General features: G+C 49.6%; 1 protein-coding gene across 2 annotated transcripts in view; it reads left to right on the forward strand.

Moving 5' to 3' along the window:
• LOC106563911 (protein kinase C beta type) overlaps positions 1 to 21,953 on the forward strand; it is a 175,913-nt gene that overhangs the window by 38,598 nt on the left and 115,362 nt on the right. For both annotated transcript variants that reach the window (XM_045715962.1, XM_045715963.1), the window contains exon 2: positions 8,177 to 8,208. In XM_045715962.1, the coding sequence (XP_045571918.1) occupies positions 8,177 to 8,208 (32 nt within the window). The remainder of the gene's footprint in view (positions 1 to 8,176; positions 8,209 to 21,953) is intronic.

The following is a 21,953-nucleotide window of genomic DNA, read 5'->3' on the forward strand; positions in this document are numbered from 1 at the left end:
TAGCCTAGTGGTTAGAGTGGAGGGACGGCAGGTAGCCTAGTGGTTAGAGTGGAGGGGCGGCAGGGTAGCCTAGTGGTTAGAGTGGAGGGGCGGCAGGTAGCCTCGTGGTTAGAATGGAGGGACGGCAGGTAGTCTTGTGGTTAGAGTGGAGGGGCGGCAGGTAGCCTAGTGGTTAGAGTGGAGGGACGGCAGGTAGTCTTGTGGTTAGAGTGGAGGGGCGGCAGGTAGCCTAGTGGTTAGAGTGGAGGGGCGGCAGGTAGCCTAGTGGTGAGAGTGGAGTGGGGCGGCAGGTAGCCTAGTTGTTAGAGTTGAGGGGCGGCTAGGTAGCCTACTGGTTAGAGTGGAGGTTGCTCCAGGGTATCCTAGTGGTTAGAGTGGAGGGGTGGCAGGTAGCCTAGTGGTTAGAGTGGAGGGGCGGCAGGTAGACTAGTGGTTAGAGTGGAGGGACGGCAGGTAGCCTAGTGTTTAGAGCGGAGGGACGGCAGTTAGTCTAGTGGTTAGAGTGGAGGGGCGGCAGGTAGCCTAGTGGTTAGAGTGGAGGGACTGCAGGTAGGCTAGTGGTTAGAGTGGAGGGGCGGCAGGTAGCCTAGTTGTTAGAGTTGAGGGGCGGCTAGGTAGCCTACTGGTTAGAGTGGAGGTTGCTCCAGGGTATCCTAGTGGTTAGAGTGGAGGGGTGGCAGGTAGCCTAGTGGTTAGAGTGGAGGGGCGGCAGGTAGACTAGTGGTTAGAGTGGAGGGACGGCAGGTAGCCTAGTGTTTAGAGCGGAGGGACGGCAGTTAGTCTAGTGGTTAGAGTGGAGGGGCGGCAGGTAGCCTAGTGGTTAGAGTGGAGGGACTGCAGGTAGGCTAGTGGTTAGAGTGGAGGGGCGGCAGGGTAGCCTAGTGGTTAGAGTGGAGGGATGGCAGGGTAGCCTAGTGGTTAGAGTGGAGGGGCGGCAGGTAGCCTAGTGGTTAGAGTGGAGGGACGGCAAGTAGCCTAGTGTTTAGAGTGGAGGGACGGAAGGTAGCCTAGTGGTTAGAGTGGAGGGACGGCAGGTAGTCTAGTGGTTAGAGTGGAGGGGCGGCAGGGTAGCCTAGTGGTTAGAGTGGAGGGGAGGCAGGTAGACTAGTGGTTAGAGTGGAGGGGGGGCAGGTAGCCTAGTGGTTAGAGTGGAGGGACGGCAGGTAGCCTAGTGGTTAGAGTGGAGGGGCGGCAGGGTAGCCTAGTGGTTAGAGTGGAGGGGTGGCAGGTTGCCTAGTGGTTAGAGTGGAGGGACGGCAGGTAGCCTAGTGGTTAGAGTGGAGGGGGGGGCAGGTAGCCTAGTGGTTAGAGTAGAGGGATGGCAGGTAGCCTAGTGGTTAGAGTGGAGGGAAGGCAGGGTAGACTAGTGGTTAGAGTGGAGGGGCGGCAGGTAGCCTCGTGGTTAGAATGGAGGGACGGCAGGTAGTCTTGTGGTTAGAGTGGAGGGGCGGCAGGTAGCCTAGTGGTTAGAGTGGAGGGACGGCAGGTAGTCTTGTGGTTAGAGTGGAGGGGCGGCAGGTAGCCTAGTGGTTAGAGTGGAGGGGCGGCAGGTAGCCTAGTGGTTAGAGTGGAGTGGGGCGGCAGGTAGCCTAGTTGTTAGAGTTGAGGGGCGGCTAGGTAGCCTACTGGTTAGAGTGGAGGTTGCTCCAGGGTATCCTAGTGGTTAGAGTGGAGGGGTGGCAGGTAGCCTAGTGGTTAGAGTGGAGGGGCGGCAGGTAGAATAGTGGTTAGAGTGGAGGGACGGCAGGTAGCCTAGTGGTTAGAGCGGAGGGACGGCAGGTAGTCTAGTGGTTAGAGTGGAGGGGCGGCAGGTAGCCTAGTGGTTAGAGTGGAGGGACGGCAGGTAGGCTAGTGGTTAGAGTGGAGGGGTGGCAGGGTAGCCTAGTGGTTAGAGTGGAGGGATGGCAGGGTAGCCTAGTGGTTAGAGTGGAGGGGCGGCAGGTAGCCTAGTGGTTAGAGTGGAGGGACGGCAGGTAGCCTAGTGTTTAGAGTGGAGGGACGGAAGGTAGCCTAGTGGTTAGAGTGGAGGGACGGCAGGTAGTCTAGTGGTTAGAGTGGAGGGGCGGCAGGGTAGCCTAGTGGTTAGAGTGGAGCGGTGGCAGGTAGCCTAGTGGTTAGAGTGGAGGGACGGCAGGTAGCCTAGTGGTTAGAGTGGAGGGGGGGGCAGGTGGCCTAGTGGTTAGAGTGGAGGGATGGCAGGTAGCCTAGTGGTTAGAGTGGAGGGAATGCAGGGTAGACTAGTGGTTAGAGTGGAGGGGCGGCAGGTAGCCTCGTGGTTAGAATTGAGGGACGGCAGGTAGTCTTGTGGTTAGAGTGGAGGGGCGGCAGGTAGCCTAGTGGTTAGAGTGGAGGGACTGCAGGTAGTCTTGTGGTTAGAGTGGAGGGGCGGCAGGTAGCCTAGTGGTTAGAGTGGAGGGGCGGCAGGTAGCCTAGTGGTTAGAGTGTAGGGACGGCTGGTAGCCTAGTGGTTAGAGTGGAGGGGCGGCAGGTAGTCTAGTGGTTAGAGGGGGGGGCAGGTAGCCTAGTGGTTAGAGTGGAGGGGGGCAGGTAGACTAGTGGTTAGAGTGGAGGGGGCAGGTAGCCTAGTGGTTAGAGTGGAGGGACGGCAGGTAGCCTAGTGGTTAGAGTGGAGGGGCGGCAGGGTAGCCTAGTGGTTAGAGTGGAGGGGTGGCAGGTTGCCTAGTGGTTAGAGTGGAGGGACGGCAGGTAGCCTAGTGGTTAGAGTGGAGGGGGGGGCAGGTAGCCTAGTGGTTAGAGTAGAGGGATGGCAGGTAGAATAGTGGTTAGAGTGGAGTGAAGGCAGGGTAGACTAGTGGTTAGAGTGGAGGGGCGGCAGGTAGCCTCGTGGTTAGAATGGAGGGACGGCAGGTAGGCTTGTGGTTAGAGTGGAGGGGCGGCAGGTAGCCTAGTGGTTAGAGTGGAGGGACGGCAGGTAGTCTTGTGGTTAGAGTGGAGGGGCGGCAGGTAGTCTTGTGGTTAGAGTGGAGGGGCGGCAGGTAGCCTCGTGGTTAGAATGGAGGGACGGCAGGTAGGCTTGTGGTTAGAGTGGAGGGGCGGCAGGTAGTCTTGTGGTTAGAGTGGAGGGGCGGCAGGTAGCCTAGTGGTTAGAGTGGAGGGACGGCAGGTAGTCTTGTGGTTAGAGTGGAGGGGCGGCAGGTAGCCTAGTGGTTAGAGTGGAGGGGCGGCAGGTAGCCTAGTGGTTAGAGTGTAGGGACGGCTGGTAGCCTAGTGGTTAGAGTGGAGGGGCGGCAGGTAGTCTAGTGGTTAGAGGGGGGGGCAGGTAGCCTAGTGGTTAGAGTGGAGGGGAGGCAGGTAGACTAGTGGTTAGAGTGGAGGGGGGGCAGGTAGCCTAGTGGTTAGAGTGGAGGGACGGCAGGTAGCCTAGTGGTTAGAGTGGAGGGGCGGCAGGGTAGCCTAGTGGTTAGAGTGGAGGGGTGGCAGGTTGCCTAGTGGTTAGAGTGGAGGGACGGCAGGTAGCCTAGTGGTTAGAGTGGAGGGGGGGGCAGGTAGCCTAGTGGTTAGAGTAGAGGGATGGCAGGTAGCCTAGTGGTTAGAGTGGAGGGAAGGCAGGGTAGACTAGTGGTTAGAGTGGAGGGGCGGCAGGTAGCCTCGTGGTTAGAATGGAGGGACGGCAGGTAGGCTTGTGGTTAGAGTGGAGGGGCGGCAGGTAGCCTAGTGGTTAGAGTGGAGGGACGGCAGGTAGTCTTGTGGTTAGAGTGGAGGGGCGGCAGGTAGCCTAGTGGTTAGAGTGGAGGGGCGGCAGGTAGCCTAGTGGTTAGAGTGGAGGGGCGGCAGGTAGACTAGTGGTTAGAGTGGAGGTTGCTCCAGGGTATCCTAGTGGTTAGATTGGAGGGGTGGCAGGTAGCCTAGTGGTTAGAGTGGAGGGGCGGCAGGTAGACTAGTGGTTAGAGTGGAGGGACGGCAGGTAGCCTAGTGGTTAGAGCGGAGGGACGGCAGGTAGTCTAGTGGTTAGAGTGGAGGGGCGGCAGGTAGCCTAGTGGTTAGAGTGGAGGGACGGCAGGTAGGCTAGTGGTTAGAGTGGAGGGGCGGCAGGGTAGCGTAGTGGTTAGAGTGGAGGGATGGCTAGGTAGCCTACTGGTTAGAGTGGAGGTTGCTCCAGGGTATCCTAGTGGTTAGATTGGAGGGGTGGCAGGTAGCCTAGTGGTTAGAGTGGAGGGGCGGCAGGTAGACTAGTGGTTAGAGTGGAGGGACGGCAGGTAGCCTAGTGGTTAGAGCGGAGGGACGGCAGGTAGTCTAGTGGTTAGAGTGGAGGGGCGGCAGGTAGCCTAGTGGTTAGAGTGGAGGGACGGCAGGTAGGCTAGTGGTTAGAGTGGAGGGGCGGCAGGGTAGCGTAGTGGTTAGAGTGGAGGGATGGCAGGGTAGCCTAGTGGTTAGAGTGGAGGGGCGGCAGGTAGCCTAGTGGTTAGAGTGGAGGGACGGCAGGTAGCCTAGTGTTTAGAGTGGAGGGACGGAAGGTAGCCTAGTGGTTAGAGTGGAGGGACGGCAGGTAGTCTAGTGGTTAGAGTGGAGGGGCGGCAGGGTAGCCTAGTGGTTAGAGTGGAGCGGTGGCAGGTAGCCTAGTGGTTAGAGTGGAGGGACGGCAGGTAGCCTAGTGGTTAGAGTGGAGGGGGGGCAGGTGGCCTAGTGGTTAGAGTGGAGGGATGGCAGGTAGCCTAGTGGTTAGAGTGGAGGGACGGCAGGTAGGCTAGTGGTTAGAGTGGAGGGGCGGCAGGTAGCCTAGTGGTTAGAGTGGAGGGACGGCAGGTAGCCTAGTGGTTAGAGTGGGGGGCAGGTAGCCTAGTGTTTAGAGGGGGGGCAGGTAGCCTAGTGGTTAGAGTGGAGGGCGGCAGGTAGCCTAGTGGTTAGAGGGGGGGACAGGTAGCCTAGTGGTTAGAGTGGGGGGGCAGGTAGCCTAGTGGTTAGAGTGGAGGGGTGGCAGGTAGCCTAGTGGTTAGAGTGGAGGGACGGCAGGTAGCCTAGTGGTTAGAGTGGAGGGGCGGCAGGTAGTCTAGTGGTTAGAGGGGGGGGGCAGGTAGCCTAGTGGTTAGAGTGGAGGGGAGGCAGGTAGCCTAGTGGTTAGAGTGGAGGGGGGCAGGTAGCCTAGTGGTTAGAGTGGAGGGACGGCAGGTAGCCTAGTGGTTAGAGTGGAGGGGCGGCAGGGTAGCCTAGTGGTTAGAGTGGAGGGGTGGCAGGTAGCCTAGTGGTTAGAGTGGAGGGACGGCAGGTAGCCTAGTGGTTAGAGTGGAGGGGGGGGGCAGGTAGCCTAGTGGTTAGAGTGGAGGGATGGCAGGTAGTCTTGTGGTTAGAGTGGAGGGGCGGCAGGTAGCCTAGTGGTTAGAGTGGAGGGAGGCAGGTAGCCTAGTGGTTAGAGTGGAGGGCAGGTAGCCTAGTGGTTAGAGGGGGGGCAGGTAGCCTAGTGTTTAGAGGGGGGCAGGTAGCCTAGTGTTTAGAGGGGGGCAGGTAGCCTAGTGGTTAGAGGGGGGGGCAGGTAGCCTAGTGGTTAGAGTGGAGGGGGGCAGGTAGCCTAGTGGTTAGAGTGGAGGGGTGGCAGGTAGCCTAGTGGTTAGAGTGGAGGGACGGCTGGTAGCCTAGTGGTTAGAGTGGAGGGGCGGCAGGTAGTCTAGTGGTTAGATGGGGGGGGGCAGGTAGCCTAGTGGTTAGAGTGGAGGGGGGGCAGGTAGCCTAGTGGTTAGAGTGGTGGGACGGCAGGTAGCCTAGTGGTTAGAGTGGAGGGGCGGCAGGGTAGCCTAGTGGTTAGAGTGGAGGGGTGGCAGGTTGCCTAGTGGTTAGAGTGGAGGGACGGCAGGTAGCCTAGTGGTTAGAGTGGAGGGGGGGCAGGTAGCCTAGTGGTTAGAGTGGAGGGATGGCAGGTAGCCTAGTGGTTAGAGTGGAGGGAAGGCAGGGTAGACTAGTGGTTAGAGTGGAGGGGCGGCAGGTAGCCTCGTGGTTAGAACGGAGGGACGGCAGGTAGTCTTGTGGTTAGAGTGGAGGGGCGGCAGGTAGCCTAGTGGTTAGAGTGGAGGGACGGCAGGTAGTCTTGTGGTTAGAGTGGAGGGGCGGCAGGTAGCCTAGTGGTTAGAGTGGAGGGGCGGCAGGTAGACTAGTGGTTAGAGTGGAGGGACGGTAGGTAGCCTAGTGGTTAGAGCGGAGGGACGGCAGGTAGTCTAGTGGTTAGAGTGGAGGGGCGGCAGGTAGCCTAGTGGTTAGAGTGGTGGGACGGCAGGTAGGCTAGTGGTTAGAGTGGAGGGGCGGCAGGTAGCCTAGTGGTTAGAGTGGAGGGGAGGCAGGTAGCCTAGTGGTTAGAGTGGAGGCAGGTAGCCTAGTGGTTAGAGTGGAGGGATGGCAGGGTAGCCTAGTGGTTAGAGTGGAGGGATGGCAGGGTAGCCTAGTGGTTAGAGTGGAGGGGCGGCAGGTAGCCTAGTAATTAGAGTGGAGGGACGGCAGGTAGCCTAGTGTTTAGAGTGGAGGGACGGCAGGTAGCCTAGTGGTTAGAGTTGAGGGACGGCAGGTAGCCTAGTGGTTAGAGTGGATGGGCGGCAGGGTAGCCTAGTGGTTAGAGTGGAGCGGTGCCAGGTAGCCTAGTGGTTAGAGTGGAGGGACGGCAGGTAGCCTAGTGGTTAGAGTGGAGGGGGGGCAGGTACCCTAGTGGTTAGAGTGGAGGGATGGCAGGTAGCCTAGTGGTTAGAGTGGAGGGAAGGCAGGGTAGACTAGTGGTTAGAGTGGAGGGGCGGCAGGTAGGCTCGTGGTTAGAATGGAGGGACAGCAGGTAGTCTTGTGGTTAGAGTGGAGGGGCGGCAGGTAGCCTAGTGGTTAGAGTGGAGGGCGGCAGGTAGCCTAGTGGTTAGAGTGGAGGGAGGCAGGTAGCCTAGTGGTTAGAGTGGAGGCAGGTAGCCTAGTGGTTAGAGGGGGGGCAGGTAGCCTAGTGTTTAGAGGGGGGCAGGTAGCCTAGTGTTTAGAGGGGGGCAGGTAGCCTAGTGTTTAGAGGGGGAGGCAGGTAGTCTAGTGGTTAGAGGGGGGGGGCAGGTAGACTAGTGGTTAGAGTGGAGGGACGGCAGGTAGCCTAGTGGTTAGAGCGGAGGGACGGCAGGTAGTCTAGTGGTTAGAGTGGAGCGGCGGCAGGTAGCCTAGTGGTTAGAGCGGAGGGACGGCAGGTAGTGTAGTGGTTAGAGTGGAGGGGCGGCAGGTAGCCTAGTGGTTAGAGTGGAGGGACGGCAGGTAGGCTAGTGGTTAGAGTGGAGGGGCGGCAGGTAGCCTAGTGGTTAGAGTGGAGGGGATGCAGGTAGCCTAGTGGTTAGAGTGGATGCAGGTAGCCTAGTGGTTAGAGGGCGGGGCAGGTAGCCTAGTGGTTAGCGGGGGACCGGCAGGTAGCCTAGTGGTTAGAGTGGAGGGGCGGCAGGTAGCCTAGTGGTTAGAGTGGAGGGACGGCAGGTAGCCTAGTGGTTAGAGTGGAGGGGCGGCAGGTAGCCTAGTGGTTAGAGTGGAGGGGCGGCAGGTAGCCTAGTGGTTAGAGTGGAGGGGAGGCAGGTATCCTAGTGGTTAGAGCGTTGGACTAGTAACCGAAAGGTTGCTAGATTGAATCCCTGAGCTGACAAGGTAAAAATCTGTCGTTCTGCCCCTGAACAAGGCAGTTAACCCACTGTTCCCTGGTAGGCCGTTATTGTAAATCAGAATTTGTTCTTAACTGACTTGCCTGGTTAAATAAATGAAATGATGATTATGTCTATATAAATCACCATATGTTCTGTAGTTAGAGATAAATAGTCATGAATTTATAGGCTACGTGTCGACATGAGAGGATTCATCCTCTAAAATGGGGCGATATTCTCTGAGACGCGCTTTTGCCTTGAACTTCAATCTACCCGTCATATTACCTGTTTATAAATGATCTATCTGTAAACTCGAGAAACCAGTTTATTTTGTCCAATAATGGCTGTTGTGTGTTTTAGGGTGGTGGGATTGTTTCCTGTTAAAATTAAACCAGGAAACAGAGAGTCCCGGGTGCTGAGTGTTGATGCTCGTTTTAGTTACGCAACATCCATCCATCTGTCTTCGTTTGTTGTGTGTTGTGTGTGTGTGTGTGTGTGTGTGTGTGTGTGTGTGTGTGTGTGTGTGTGTGTGTGTGTGTGTGTGTGTGTGTGTGTTTTTGACTAATGCTTTCTCTGTATTTGTTCTGTAGGGGATTTGGCAAGCAGGGATTCCAGTGTCAAGGTAGGTGTCTCTCCACTACCATGAGAATCGATTTCTTGTACCCACACTCACTCACCCACTCACACTCACCCACCCACACACACACTCACACACTCACCCACCCATAACCACTATCTGCCCCAGGCTTCTGATTCTGGAACCTTTCTGCTCTCAGCATGGAGGAGAACTATGACACTCTTACTTCTCTCCTTTCTCGCTGTTCCTCTCTCTCTCTGTCTGTTCCTCTCTCTCTCTGTCTCTCTCTCTCTCTCGCTGTTTCTCTGTTCCTCTCTCTCTCTCTCTCTCTCGTCTCTCTCTCTCTCTCTCTTGTTCCCCTCTCTCTCTTTGTTCTCTCTCTCTTGCTCTCTCTCTCTCTCTCTCTCTCTCTCTCTCTCTCTCTCTCTCCTCTCCGTGTGTGTCGGCGTGAGTGTGTGCCCCCCTATTGGTTGTCCTGGGTTGAGCCTCTCAGCCACCTTTGTGTCTGGAGTAGAGAGAGAATCCCTTCACAGCTCAGGGAGAAAGAGATTTCCTCTCTCCACTAGGTCACACATACATTCACATTTAGCAGATTGTGTGTGTGTGTGTGTGTGTGTGTGTGTGTGTGTGTGTGTGTGTGTGTGTGTGTGTGTGTGTGTGTGTGTGTGTGTGTGTGTGTGTGTGTGTGTGTTGACTTAGAGATGAGATGGACATCACGTTGGTTCTAACTCGTTATCCATTGTTGATGTCGGTGTGTTGAAGGTTTAATCGGAGGAGGACTGATGGCCGTGTTTTATTGTTAAAGTCAGTTTTTAAAACATTTTTATTTTCAATTTAACAAGTCAGTTAAGAACAAATTCTTATTTACAATGACGGCCTACCGGGGAACAGTGGGTTAACTGCCTTGTTCAGGGACAGAATAACAGATTTTTTTACCTTGTCAGCTCAGGGATTCAATCCAGCAACCTTTCAGTTACTAGTCCAACACTCTAACTAACCACTAGGCTACCTGCCCCCCTCTAACCACTAGGCTACCTGCCGTCCCCTCTAACCACTAGGCTACCTGCCCCTCCACTCTAACCACTAGGCTACCTGCCGTCCCCCACTCTAACCACTAGGCTACCTGCCGTCCCTCCACTCTAACCACTAGGCTACCTGCCGTCCCTCCACTCTAACCACTAGGCTACCTGCCGTCCCTACACTCTAACCACTAGGCTACCTGCACCCCTCCACTCTAACCACTAGGCTACCTGCCGTCCCTCCACTCTAACCACTAGGCTACCTGCCGTCCCTCCACTCTAACCACTAGGCTACCTGCCGCCCTCACTCTAACCACTAGGCTACCTGCCGTCCCTCACACTCTAACCACTAGGCTACCTGCCGTCCCTCACACTCTAACCACTAGGCTACCTGCCGCCCCTCCACTCTAACCACTAGGCTACCTGCCCCCTCCACTCTAACCACTAGGCTACCTGCCGTCCCTCCACTCTAACCACTAGGCTACCTGCCGCCCCTCCACTCTAACCACTAGGCTACCTGCAGCCCCTCCACTCTAACCACTAGGCTACCTGCCGCCCCTCCACTCTAACCACTAGGCTACCTGCCGTCCCTCCACTCTAACCACTAGGCTACCTGCCGTCCCTCCACTCTAACCACTAGGCTACCTGCCGCCTCTACACTCTAACCACTAGGCTACCTGCCGTCCCTCCACTCTAACCACTAGGCTACCTGCCGCCCCTCCACTCTAACCACTAGGCTACCTGCCGTCCCTCCACTCTAACCACTAGGCTACCTGCCGCCCCTCCACTCTAACCACTAGGCTACCCTGCCGCCCCTCCACTCTAACCACTAGGCTACCTGCCTCCCCTCCACTCTAACCACTAGGCTACCTGCCGCCCCTCCACTCTAACCACTAGGCTACCTGCCGTCCCTCCACTCTAACCACTAGGCTACCTGCCGCCCCTCCACTCTAACCACTAGGCTACCTGCCGCCCCGATAATGATAGTATTATTTTATTGAATATGTTTTGGATTATGTAGCCGACTATTGTAGCTGACTGTTGTAGCTGACTATTGTAGCTGACTGTTGTAGCTGACTATTGTAGCTGACTATTGTAGCTGACTATTGTAGCTGACTATTGTAGCTGACTGTTGTAGCTGACTGTTGTAGCTGACTATTGTAGCTGACTATTGTAGCTGACTGTTGTAGCCGACTATTGTAGCTGACTATTGTAGCTGACTATTGTAGCTGACTATTGTAGCCGACTATTGTAGCTGACTATTGTAGCCGACTATTGTAGCTGACTATTGTAGCTGACTGTTGTAGCTGACTATTGTAGCCGACTATTGTAGCCGACTGTTGTAGCCGACTGTTGTAGCCGACTATTGTAGCCCGACTATTGTAGCCGACTATTGTAGCCGACTATTGTAGCTGACTATTGTAGCCGACTGTTGTAGCTGACTGTTGTAGCCGACTATTGTAGCTGACTATTGTAGCCGACTGATTTGGGTTTATTTGTCTCTCCACACACAGCTCATGTGTTGTTTGTCCGTAGTTCAGCTTGGACTTTATATCACTTAGGACATTACACATGTAGGAGTTTATATTACGCAACATTCCGCAGGAGTGTGTGTGTGTGTGTGTGTGTGTGTGTGTGTGTGTGTGTGTGTGTGTGTGTGTGTGTGTGTGTGTGTGTGTGTGTGTGTGTGTGTGTGTGAGCATGCATTAGGGAGATTAGAAGATAAATGGAGTGTGTGATGTTTACCAGTAAACCACTGTCTGTGTTTTCTATGGGTTCTAGCTGTGTTTATAGTGTATCTACAGAACCTTCACATAGTATTCATACCCCCTGTACTTATTCCACATGTTGTTGTAATAATTACAGCCTGAATTAAAAAAAAATATTTAATATATTTTATTTTCTCACCCATCTACACACAATACCCCATAATGACATCACAATACCCCATAATGACATCACAATACCCCATAATGACATCACAGTACCCCATAATGACATCACAATACCCCATAATGACAATCACAATACCCCATAATAACAAACTGAAGAAAAAAACATGTTTTTCTGTAATGTTTTACATCAGTATTTTGGGGGTCAGACCGTGAGACATCAGTAGTGTCCATGTTGGGTTTTAGTGGGGGTCAGACATCTGTAGTGTCCATGTTGGGTTTTAGTGGGGGTCAGACATCTGTAGTGTCCATGTTGGGTTTTAGTGGGGGTCAGACATCTGTAGTGTCCATGTTGGGTTTTAGTGGGGGTCAGACATCTGTAGTGTCCATGTTGGGTTTTAGTGGGGGTCAGACATCTGTAGTGTCCATGTTGGGTTTTAGTGGGGGTCAGACCATGAGACATCTGTAGTGTCCATGTTGGGTTTTAGTGGGGGTCAGACATCTGTAGTGTCCATGTTGGGTTTTAGTGGGGGTCAGACATCTGTAGTGTCCATGTTGGGTTTTAGTGGGGGTCAGACATCTGTAGTGTCCATGTTGGGTTTTAGTGGGGGTCAGACATCTGTAGTGTCCATGTTGGGTTTTAGTGGGGGTCAGACATCTGTAGTGTCCATGTTGGGTTTTAGTGGGGGTCAGACCATGAGACATCTGTAGTGTCCATGTTGGGTTTTAGTGGGGGTCAGACATCTGTAGTGTCCATGTTGGGTTTTAGTGGGGGTCAGACATCTGTAGTGTCCATGTTGGGTTTTAGTGGGGGTCAGACATCTGTAGTGTCCATGTTGGGTTTTAGTGGGGGTCAGACATGGACATCTGTAGTGTCCATGTTGGGTTTTAGTGGGGGTCAGACATCTGTAGTGTCCGGTTTAGTGGGGTCAGACATCTGTAGTGTCCATGTTGGGTTTTAGTGGGGGTCAGACATCTGTAGTGTCCATGTTGGGTTTTAGTGGGGGTCAGACATCTGTAGTGTCCATGTTGGGTTTTAGTGGGGGTCAGACATCTGTAGTGTCCATGTTGGGTTTTAGTGGGGGTCAGACATCTGTAGTGTCCATGTTGGGTTTTAGTCTACAAATTATTTCGATGGCGTTCTCCGTTTTTTTTTTGCTCTACGAACCCCACAAGTGTCACATGACTAGTCATATAAACCAATTAATTTGTAAACATTTCGATAAAACAAAAAACAAAAATAATCCACTTTTGACGTTATGGGATATTGTATGTAGGCCAGTGACACACAATCTCAATTTAATCCAATTTTTAAATGTCTTCTTGTAACACAGCGAAATGTGGAAAAAGTCAAGGGGTGTGAATACTTTCTGTCAGCTCCAGAATTATTGACACCCTTGATAAAGATAAGTGAAAAAAACAGACCTGCTGTTTTCAACTCTCCAGAGACAGCAGGAGCGGTAGAGATACTCTCAATGATCGGCTATGAAAAAGCCAACAGACATATACTCCTGAGGTGCTGACCTGTTGAACCCTCGACAACTACTGTGATTATTATTATCTGACCCTGCTGGTCATCTATGAACATTTGAACATCTTGGCCATGTTCTGTTATAATCTCCACCCGGCACAGCCAGAAGAGGACTGGCCACCCCTCATAGCCTGGTTTCTCTCCACCCGGCACAGCCAGAAGAGGACTGGCCACCCCTCATAGCCTGGTTCCTCTCCACCCGGCACAGCCAGAAGAGGACTGGCCACCCCTCATAGCCTGGTTCCTCTCTACCCAGTACAGCCAGAAGAGGACTGGCCACCCCTCATAGCCTGGTTCCTCTCTACCCAGTACAGCCAGAAGAGGACTGGCCACCCCTCATAGCCTGGTTCCTCTCTACCCAGTACAGCCAGAAGAGGACTAGCCACCCCTCATAGCCTGGTTCCTCTCTAGGTTTCTTCCTAGGTTCTGGCCTTTCTAGGGAGTTCTAGCCACTGTGCTTCTACACCTGCATTGCTTGCTGTTTGGGGGGGTTTTAGGCTGGGTTTCTGTACAGCACTTTGAGACATCAGCTGATGTAAGAAGGGCTTTATAAATACATTTGATTTGATTTGATATCATTAGTACAGATAGTGAGCTGTACTCACTGGACAGTTTATTAGGTACACCGTCCCTTTCACCACAATGGATCGCTCCTCCAGACAGAGAGTCACGTGGTCGTAGCTTGTTATATAAAGCAGGCAGACAGGCATCAAGGCATTCAGTTACTGTTCCATTGAATGTTAGAACGGGCAAAAACGAGTGACCTACAGTGGCTCAGAAAGTATTCAGACCCCTTGACTTTTTTCCACATTTTGTTACGTTACAGCCTTACTCTAAAATATATAATTTTTTTTAAATCCTCAGTAATCTACAACCAATACACCATAATGACATCACAATACCCAAATAATGACATCACAATAATCCATAATGACATCACAATACCCCATAATGACATCACAATACCCCATAATGACATCACAATACCCAAATAATGACATCACAATAATCCATAATGACATCACAATACCCCATAATGACATCACAATACCCCAGTAATCGACATCACAATAACCCATAATGACATCACAATACCCCATAATGACAAAGCGAAAACAGTTTTTTAGAATTTCTTTCCAATTTATTGAAAATATAAATCACATTTCCATAAGTATTCAGACCTTTTGCTATGAGACTAGAAATTGAGCTCAGGTGCATCCTGTTTCCATTGATCGTCCTTGAGATGTTTCTACAACTTGATTGGAGTCCACCTGTGGTAAATTCAATTGATTGGACATGATTTGGAAAGGCACACACCTGTCTATATAAGGTCCCACAGTTGGCAGTGCATGTCAGAGCAAAAACCAAGCCATGAGGTTGAAGGAATTGTCCGTAGAGCTCTGAGACAGGATTGTGTCGAGGCACAGATCTGGGAAGGGAACCAAAACATTTCTGCAGCATTGAAGGTCCCCAAGAACACAGTGGCCTCCATTATTCTGAAATGGAAGAAGTTTTGAACCACTAAGACTCTTCCCCTCAGCTCCCTCTCTCCTCCCACTCCCTCTCTCCCCATCCCTCTCTCCCCATCCCTCTCTCCTCCCACTCCCTCTCTCCTCCCACTCCCTCTCTCCCCATCCCTCTCTCCTCCCACTCCCTCTCTCCTCCCACTCCCTCTCTCCCCATCCCTCTCTCCCCATCCCTCTCTCCCCATCCCTCTCTCCCCATCCCTCTCTCCCCATCCCTCTCTCCCCATCCCTCTCTCCTCCCACTCCCTCTCTCCCCATCCCTCTCCTTCTCGGTGAGTCGTAGCTCTGTGTGTCTGCCTCTGTGTGTGTGTGTGTGTGTGTGTGTGTGTGTGTGTGTGTGTGTGTGTGTGTGTTAGCAGTGTGTGTGTGTGTGTTAGCAGTGTGTGTGTGTGTGTGTGTGTGTGTGTGTGTGTTAGCAGTGTGTTAGCAGTGTGTGTGTGTGTTAGCAGTGTGTGTGTGTGTGTGTGTGTGTGTGTGTAGCATGTGTGTGTGTGTGTGTGTGTGTGTGTGTGTGTGTGTGTGTGTGTGTGTGTGTGTGTGTGTGTGTGTGTGTGTGTGTGTGTGTGTGTGTGTGTGTGTGTGTGTGTGTGTGTGTGTGTGTGTGTGTGTTAGCAGTGTGTGTTTGAAGGTGTGGGCCTTGATGGACCTATTTATTTTTAGCAGAAGTGTTCCATGGGGAACTACTACATAGGATAGAGAGAGACTGAGAGATAGAGAGACAGGGTAGAATGGAGAGACGGAGGGATAGAGAGAGACTGAGAGATAGAGAGAGAGGGATAGAGAGAGAGACGGAGGGATAGAGAGAGAGACTGAGAGATAGAGACTGAGAGATAGAGAGAGAGGGAGGGATGGAGAGACAGGGTAGAATGGAGAGAGATGGAGGGATGGAGAGAGAGGGTAGAATGGAGAGAGATGGGGGATAGGGAGAGAGACGGAGGGAGGGAGAGAGACTGAGAGATGGAGGGATAGAGAGAGACTGAGGGATGGAGATGGAGGGATAGAGAGAGACTGAGAGATAGAGACGGAGGGATAGAGAGAGACTGAGAGATAGAGACGGAGGGATAGAGAGAGACTGAGAGATAGAGAGACAGGGTAGAATGGAGAGAGATGGAGGGATGGGGAGGGATGGAGAGGGAGGGATGGAGAGAGACGGAGGGATAGAGAGAGAGGGAGGGATGGAGAGACAGGGTAGAATGGAGAGAGATGGAGGGATGGAGAGAGAGGGTAGAATGGAGAGAGATGGGGGGATAGGGAGAGAGAGGGAGGGAGGGAGAGAGAGGGTAGAATGGAGAGAGATGGAGGGATAGGGAGAGAGATGGAGGGATAGAGAGAGAGATGGAGGGATAGAGAGAGATGGAGGGAGAGAGGGAGAGAGAGGGAGGGATGGGAGGGAGAGAGATCGAGAAGGTCTGTCTGTCACTTCCTGACCATAGATGTTAGTTTCTGTGGTAGAGTAGGTCAGGGCGTGACAGGTTTTTTTCTTCTATGTTTTCTATTTCTATGTTCAGGTTCTAGTTTTCTATTTCTATGTTGGGGTTTTGTTTGGGATGATCTCCAATTAGAGGCAGCTGGTCCTCGTTGTCTCTAATTGGAGATCATACTTAAGTCGGGTTTTTTCCCACCTGGGTTTTGTGGGAGATTGTTTTTGAGTCAGTGTATGTTTCATTAAGTATATTTATGTATTGCGTAGTTTCACAGTGTAAATAAAAGGTGGAACGACACACATGCACTGCCAGTCTTATAGCAAGGCTATCTCTATAGATGTAGGACTGCCAGTCTTATAGCCAGGCTATCTCTATAGATGTATCAGTAGGACTGCCAGTCTTATAGCCAGGCTATCTCTATAGATGTATCAGTAGGACTGCCAGTCTTATAGCCAGGCTATCTCTATAGATGTATCAGTAGGACTGCCAGTCTTATAGCCAGGCTATCTCTATAGATGTATCAGTAGGACTGCCAGTCTTATAGCAAGGCTATCTCTATAGATGTATCAGTAGGACTGCCAGTCTTATAGCCAGGCTATCTCTATAGATGTATCAGTAGGACTGCCAGTCTTATAGCAAGGCTATCTCTATAGATGTATCAGTAGGACTGCCAGTCTTATAGCAAGGCTATCTCTATAGATGTATCAGTAGGACTGCCAGTCTTATAGCCAGGCTATCTCTATAGATGTATCAGTAGGACTGCCAGTCTTATAGCAAGGCTATCTCTATAGATGTATCAGTAGGACTGCCAGTCTTATAGCAAGGCTATCTCTATAGATGTATCAGTAGGACTGCCAGTCTTATAGCAAGGCTATCTCTATAGATGTAGGACTGCCAGTCTTATAGCCAGGCTATCTCTATAGATGTATCAGTAGGACTGCCTGTCTTATAGCCAGGCTATCTCTATAGATGTAGGACTGCCAGTCTTATAGCAAGGCTATCTCTATAGATGTAGGACTGCCAGTCTTATAGCCAGGCTATCTCTATAGATGTATCAGTAGGACTGCCAGTCTTATAGCAAGGCTATCTCTATAGATGTATCAGTAGGACTGCCAGTCTTATAGCCAGGCTATCTCTATAGATGTATCAGTAGGACTGCCAGTCTTATAGCCAGGCTATCTCTATAGATGTATCAGTAGGACTGCCAGTCTTATAGCCAGGCTATCTCTATAGATGTATCAGTAGGACTGCCAGTCTTATAGCCAGGCTATCTCTATAACACTCTACTGCCAGGTGAGGGTATTAAACAGTGGAATAACACTCTACTGCCAGGCGACGGTATTAAACAGTGGAATAACACTCTACTGCCAGGTATTAAACAGTGGAATAACACTCTACTGCCAGGCGACGGTATTAAACAGTGGAATAACACTCTACTGCCAGGTGAGGGTATTAAACAGTGGAATAACACTCTACTGCCAGGTATTAAACAGTGGAATAACACTCTACTGCCAGGTATTAAACAGTGGAATAACACTCTACTGCCAGGCGACGGTATTAAACAGTGGAATAACACTCTACTGCCAGGCGACGGTATTAAACAGTGGAATAACACTCTACTGCCAGGCGACGGTATTAAACAGTGGAATAACACTCTACTGCCAGGCGACGGTATTAAACAGTGGAATAACACTCTACTGCCAGGTATTAAACAGTGGAATAACACTCTACTGCCAGGTGTTAAACAGTGGAATAACACTCTACTGCCAGGTCACGGTATTAAACAGTGGAATAACACTCTACTGCCAGGTCACGGTATTAAACAGTGGAATAACACTCTACTGCCAGGTCACGGTATTAAACAGTGGAATAACACTCTACTGCCAGGTCACGGTATTAAACAGTGGAATAACACTCTACTGCCAGGTATTAAACAGTGGAATAACACTCTACTGCCAGGCGACGGTGTGTAAGGTGTGTTTAGAGTGTGTGTGTGTGTGTGTGTGTGTGTGTGTGTGTGTGTGTGTGTGTGTGTGTGTGTGTGTGTATGTAACTAGGTTAATTGTATATCTCAGTAGGGACCGTCTCGTCCTGATTCACTCTGCTAGTCCTATATAGGTCATATTCCATCAGACACACACACACACACACACACACACACACACACACACACACACACACACACACACACACACACACCTGGTGTGTCTATCTAACAGGTGTGTCTGTCTAACTAAATGTTACACTATGGGCCCTGGTCCCCTAAATGTTACACTATGGGGCGTGGTGCCCTAAATGTTACACTATGGGCCCTGGTCCCCTAAATGTTATACAATGGGCCCTGGTCCCTAAATGTTACACTATGGGCCCTGGTCCCCTAAATGTTACACTATGGGCCCTGGTCCCTAAATGTTACACTATGGGCCCTGGTGCCTAAATGTTACACTATGGGCCCTGGTCCCTAAAAGGCCCTGGCCTAAATGTTACACTATGGGCCCTGGTCCCTAAATGTTACACTATGGGCCCTGGTCCCTAAATGTTACACTATGGGCCCTGGTCGCCTAAATGTTACACTTGGGCCCTGGTCCCTAAATGTTACACTATGGGCCCTGGTCCCCTAAATGTTACACTATGGGCCCTGGTCCCCTAAATGTTACACTATGGGCCCTGGTCCCCTAAATGTTACACTATGGGCCCTGGTCCCTAAATGTTACACATGGGCCCTGGTCCCTAAATGTTACACTATAGGCCCTGGTCGCCTAAATGTTACACTGTGGGCCCTGGTCCTAAATGTTACACTATGGGCCCTGGAAATGTTACACTATGGGCCCTGGTCCCTAAATGTTACACTATGGGCCCTGGTCCCCTAAATGTTACACTATAGGCCCTGGTCCCCTAAATGTTACACTGTGGGCCCTGGTCCCCTAAATGTTACACTATGGGCCCTGGTCCCCTAAATGTTACACTATGGGCCCTGGTCCACAGCAGTCCACTGTATAGGTGATAGGGTTTCCATTTGGGAGGCACTTTGTCAATGTTGGTAAGAACCAGTCAATGCTAATGTAGCTAAAGGCCCTCTGGCTAGCGCGCTATTCGCTAATTATATTGACTGCTGTTTGCTGTGGCCATATTTACAAAGTACACAGTACACACAACACAGTACACACACACACACACACACACACACACACACACACACACACACACACACACACACACACACACACACACACACACACACACACACACACACACACACACACACACACACACACACACACACACACACACACACCAGACTGTGTTTCATCTCTAGTTATATCCAGGTATTGGTTGGGTCCAGACAGACACTGATGGTATAAATATTAGTGTTGAATGATGGAAGACTGTCTAACAGTGTTGAATGATGATAGACTGTCTAACAGTGTTGAATGATGGAAGACTGTCTGACAGTGTTGAATGATGGAAGACTGTCTAACAGTGTTGAATGATGATAGACTATCTAACAGTGTTGAATGATGATAGACTATCTAACAGTGTTGAATGATGGAAGACTGTCTAACAGTGTTGAATGATGGAAGACTGTCTAACAGTGTTGAATGATGAAAGACTGTAACAGTGTTGAATGATGGTAGACTGTCTAACAGTGTTGAATGATGGAAGACTGTAACAGTGTTGAATGATGATAGACTGTCTAACAGTGTTGGATGATGGAAGACTATCTAACAGTGTTGAATGATGGAAGACTGTAACAGTGTTGAATGATGATAGACTGTTTAACAGTGTTCAATGATGATAGACTATCTAACAGTGTTGAATGATGGAAGACTATCTAACAGTGTTGAATGATGATAGACTGTTTAACAGTGTTGAATGATGGAAGACTGTAACAGTGTTGAATGATGGAAGACTGTCTAACAGTGTTGAATGATTGAAGATTGTCTAACAGTGTTGAATGATGGAAGACTGTAACAGTGTTGAATGATGATAGACTGTTTAACAGTGTTGAATGATGGAAGACTGTAACAGTGTTGAATGATGGAAGACTGTATAACAGTGTTGAATGATGATAGACTATCTAACAGTGTTGAATGATGGAAGACTGTAACAGTGTTGAATGATGGAAGACTGTCTAACAGTGTTGAATGATGGAAGACTGTAACAGTGTTGAATGATGGAAGACTGTCTAACAGTGTTGAATGATGAAAGACTGTAACAGTGTTGAATGATGGAAGACTGTCTAACAGTGTTGAATGATGATAGACTATCTAACAGTGTTGAATGATGGAAGACTATCTAACAGTGTTGAATGATGGAAGACTATCTAACAGTGTTGAATGATGATAGACTGTTTAACAGTGTTGAATGATGATAGACTATCTAACAGTGTTGGATGATGGAAGACTATCTAACAGTGTTGAATGATGGAAGACTATCTAACAGTGTTGAATGATGATAGACTGTTTAACAGTGTTGAATGATGATAGACTATCTAACAGTGTTGAATGATGGAAGACTATCTAACAGTGTTGAATGATGATAGACTGTTTAACAGTGTTGAATGATGGAAGACTATAACAGTGTTGAATGATGATAGACTGTTTAACAGTGTTGAATGATGGAAGACTATCTAACAGTGTTGAATGATGATAGACTATCTAACAGTGTTGAATGATGAAGACTATCTAACAGTGTTGAATGATGATAGACTGTATAACAGTGTTGAATGATGGAAGACTATCTAACAGTGTTGAATGATGATAGACTGTATAACAGTGTTGAATGATGGAAGACTGTCTAACAGTGTTGAATGATGGAAGACTATCTAACAGTGAATGATGGAAGACTATCTAACAGTGTTGAATGATGATAGACTGTATAACAGTGTTGAATGATGGAAGACTATCTAACAGTGTTGAATGATGGAAGACTATCTAACAGTGTTGAATGATGATAGACTGTCTAACAGTGTTGAATGATGGAAGACTGTCTAACAGTGTTGAATGATGGAAGACTGTAACAGTGTTGAATGATGGAAGACTGTCTAACAGTGTTGAATGATGAAAGACTGTCTAACAGTGTTGAATGATGGAAGACTGTCTAACAGTGTTGAATGATGATAGACTGTCTAACAGTGTTGAATGATGGAAGACTATCTAACAGTGTTGAATGATGGAAGACTATCTAACAGTGTTGAATGATGGTAGACTGTCTAACAGTGTTGAATGATGGAAGACTATCTAACAGTGTTGAATGATGGAAGACTGTCTAACAGTGTTGAATGATGATAGACTGTCTAACAGTGTTGAATGATGGAAGACTGTCTAACAGTGTTGAATGATGATAGACTGTCTAACAGTGTTGAATGATGGAAGACTGTCTAACAGTGTTGAATGATGATAGACTGTCTAACAGTGTTGAATGATGGAAGACTGTCTAACAGTGTTGAATGATGGAAGACTGTCTAACAGTGTTGAATGATGGAAGACTGTCTAACAGTGTTGAATGATGATAGACTATCTAACAGTGTTGAATGATGGAAGACTGTCTAACAGTGTTGAATGATGATAGACTATCTAACAGTGTTGAATGATGGAAGACTATCTAACAGTGTTGAATGATGGTAGACTGTCTAACAGTGTTGAATGATGGAAGACTATCTAACAGTGTTGAATGATGGAAGACTATCTAACAGTGTTGAATGATGATAGACTGTCTAACAGTGTTGAATGATGGAAGACTGTCTAACAGTGTTGAATGATGGAAGACTGTCTAACAGTGTTGAATGATGATAGACTGTCTAACAGTGTTGGATGATGGAAGACTATCTAACAGTGTTGAATGATGGAAGACTATCTAACAGTGTTGAATGATGGAAGACTATCTAACAGTGTTGAATGATGGTAGACTGTCTAACAGTGTTGAATGATGGAAGACTATCTAACAGTGTTGAATGATGATAGACTATCTAACAGTGTTGAATGATGGAAGACTGTCTAACAGTGTTGAATGATGATAGACTGTCTAACAGTGTTGAATGATGGAAGACTGTCTAACAGTGTTGAATGATGGAAGACTATCTAACAGTGTTGAATGATGGAAGACTGTAACAGTGTTGAATGATGATAGACTGTTTAACAGTGTTGAATGATGATAGACTGTCTAACAGTGTTGAATGATGGAAGACTATCTAACAGTGTTGAATGATGATAGACTGTTTAACAGTGTTGAATGATGGAAGACTGTAACAGTGTTGAATGATGGAAGACTGTCTAACATTGTTGAATGATGGAAGACTGTCTAACAGTGTTGAATGATGGAAGACTGTCTAACAGTGTTGAATGATGATAGACTATCTAACAGTGTTGAATGATGGAAGACTATCTAACAGTGTTGAA

Source organism: Salmo salar, chromosome ssa03 (assembly GCF_905237065.1).
Source record: "Salmo salar chromosome ssa03, Ssal_v3.1, whole genome shotgun sequence".
Classification (NCBI taxonomy): domain Eukaryota; kingdom Metazoa; phylum Chordata; class Actinopteri; order Salmoniformes; family Salmonidae; genus Salmo; species Salmo salar.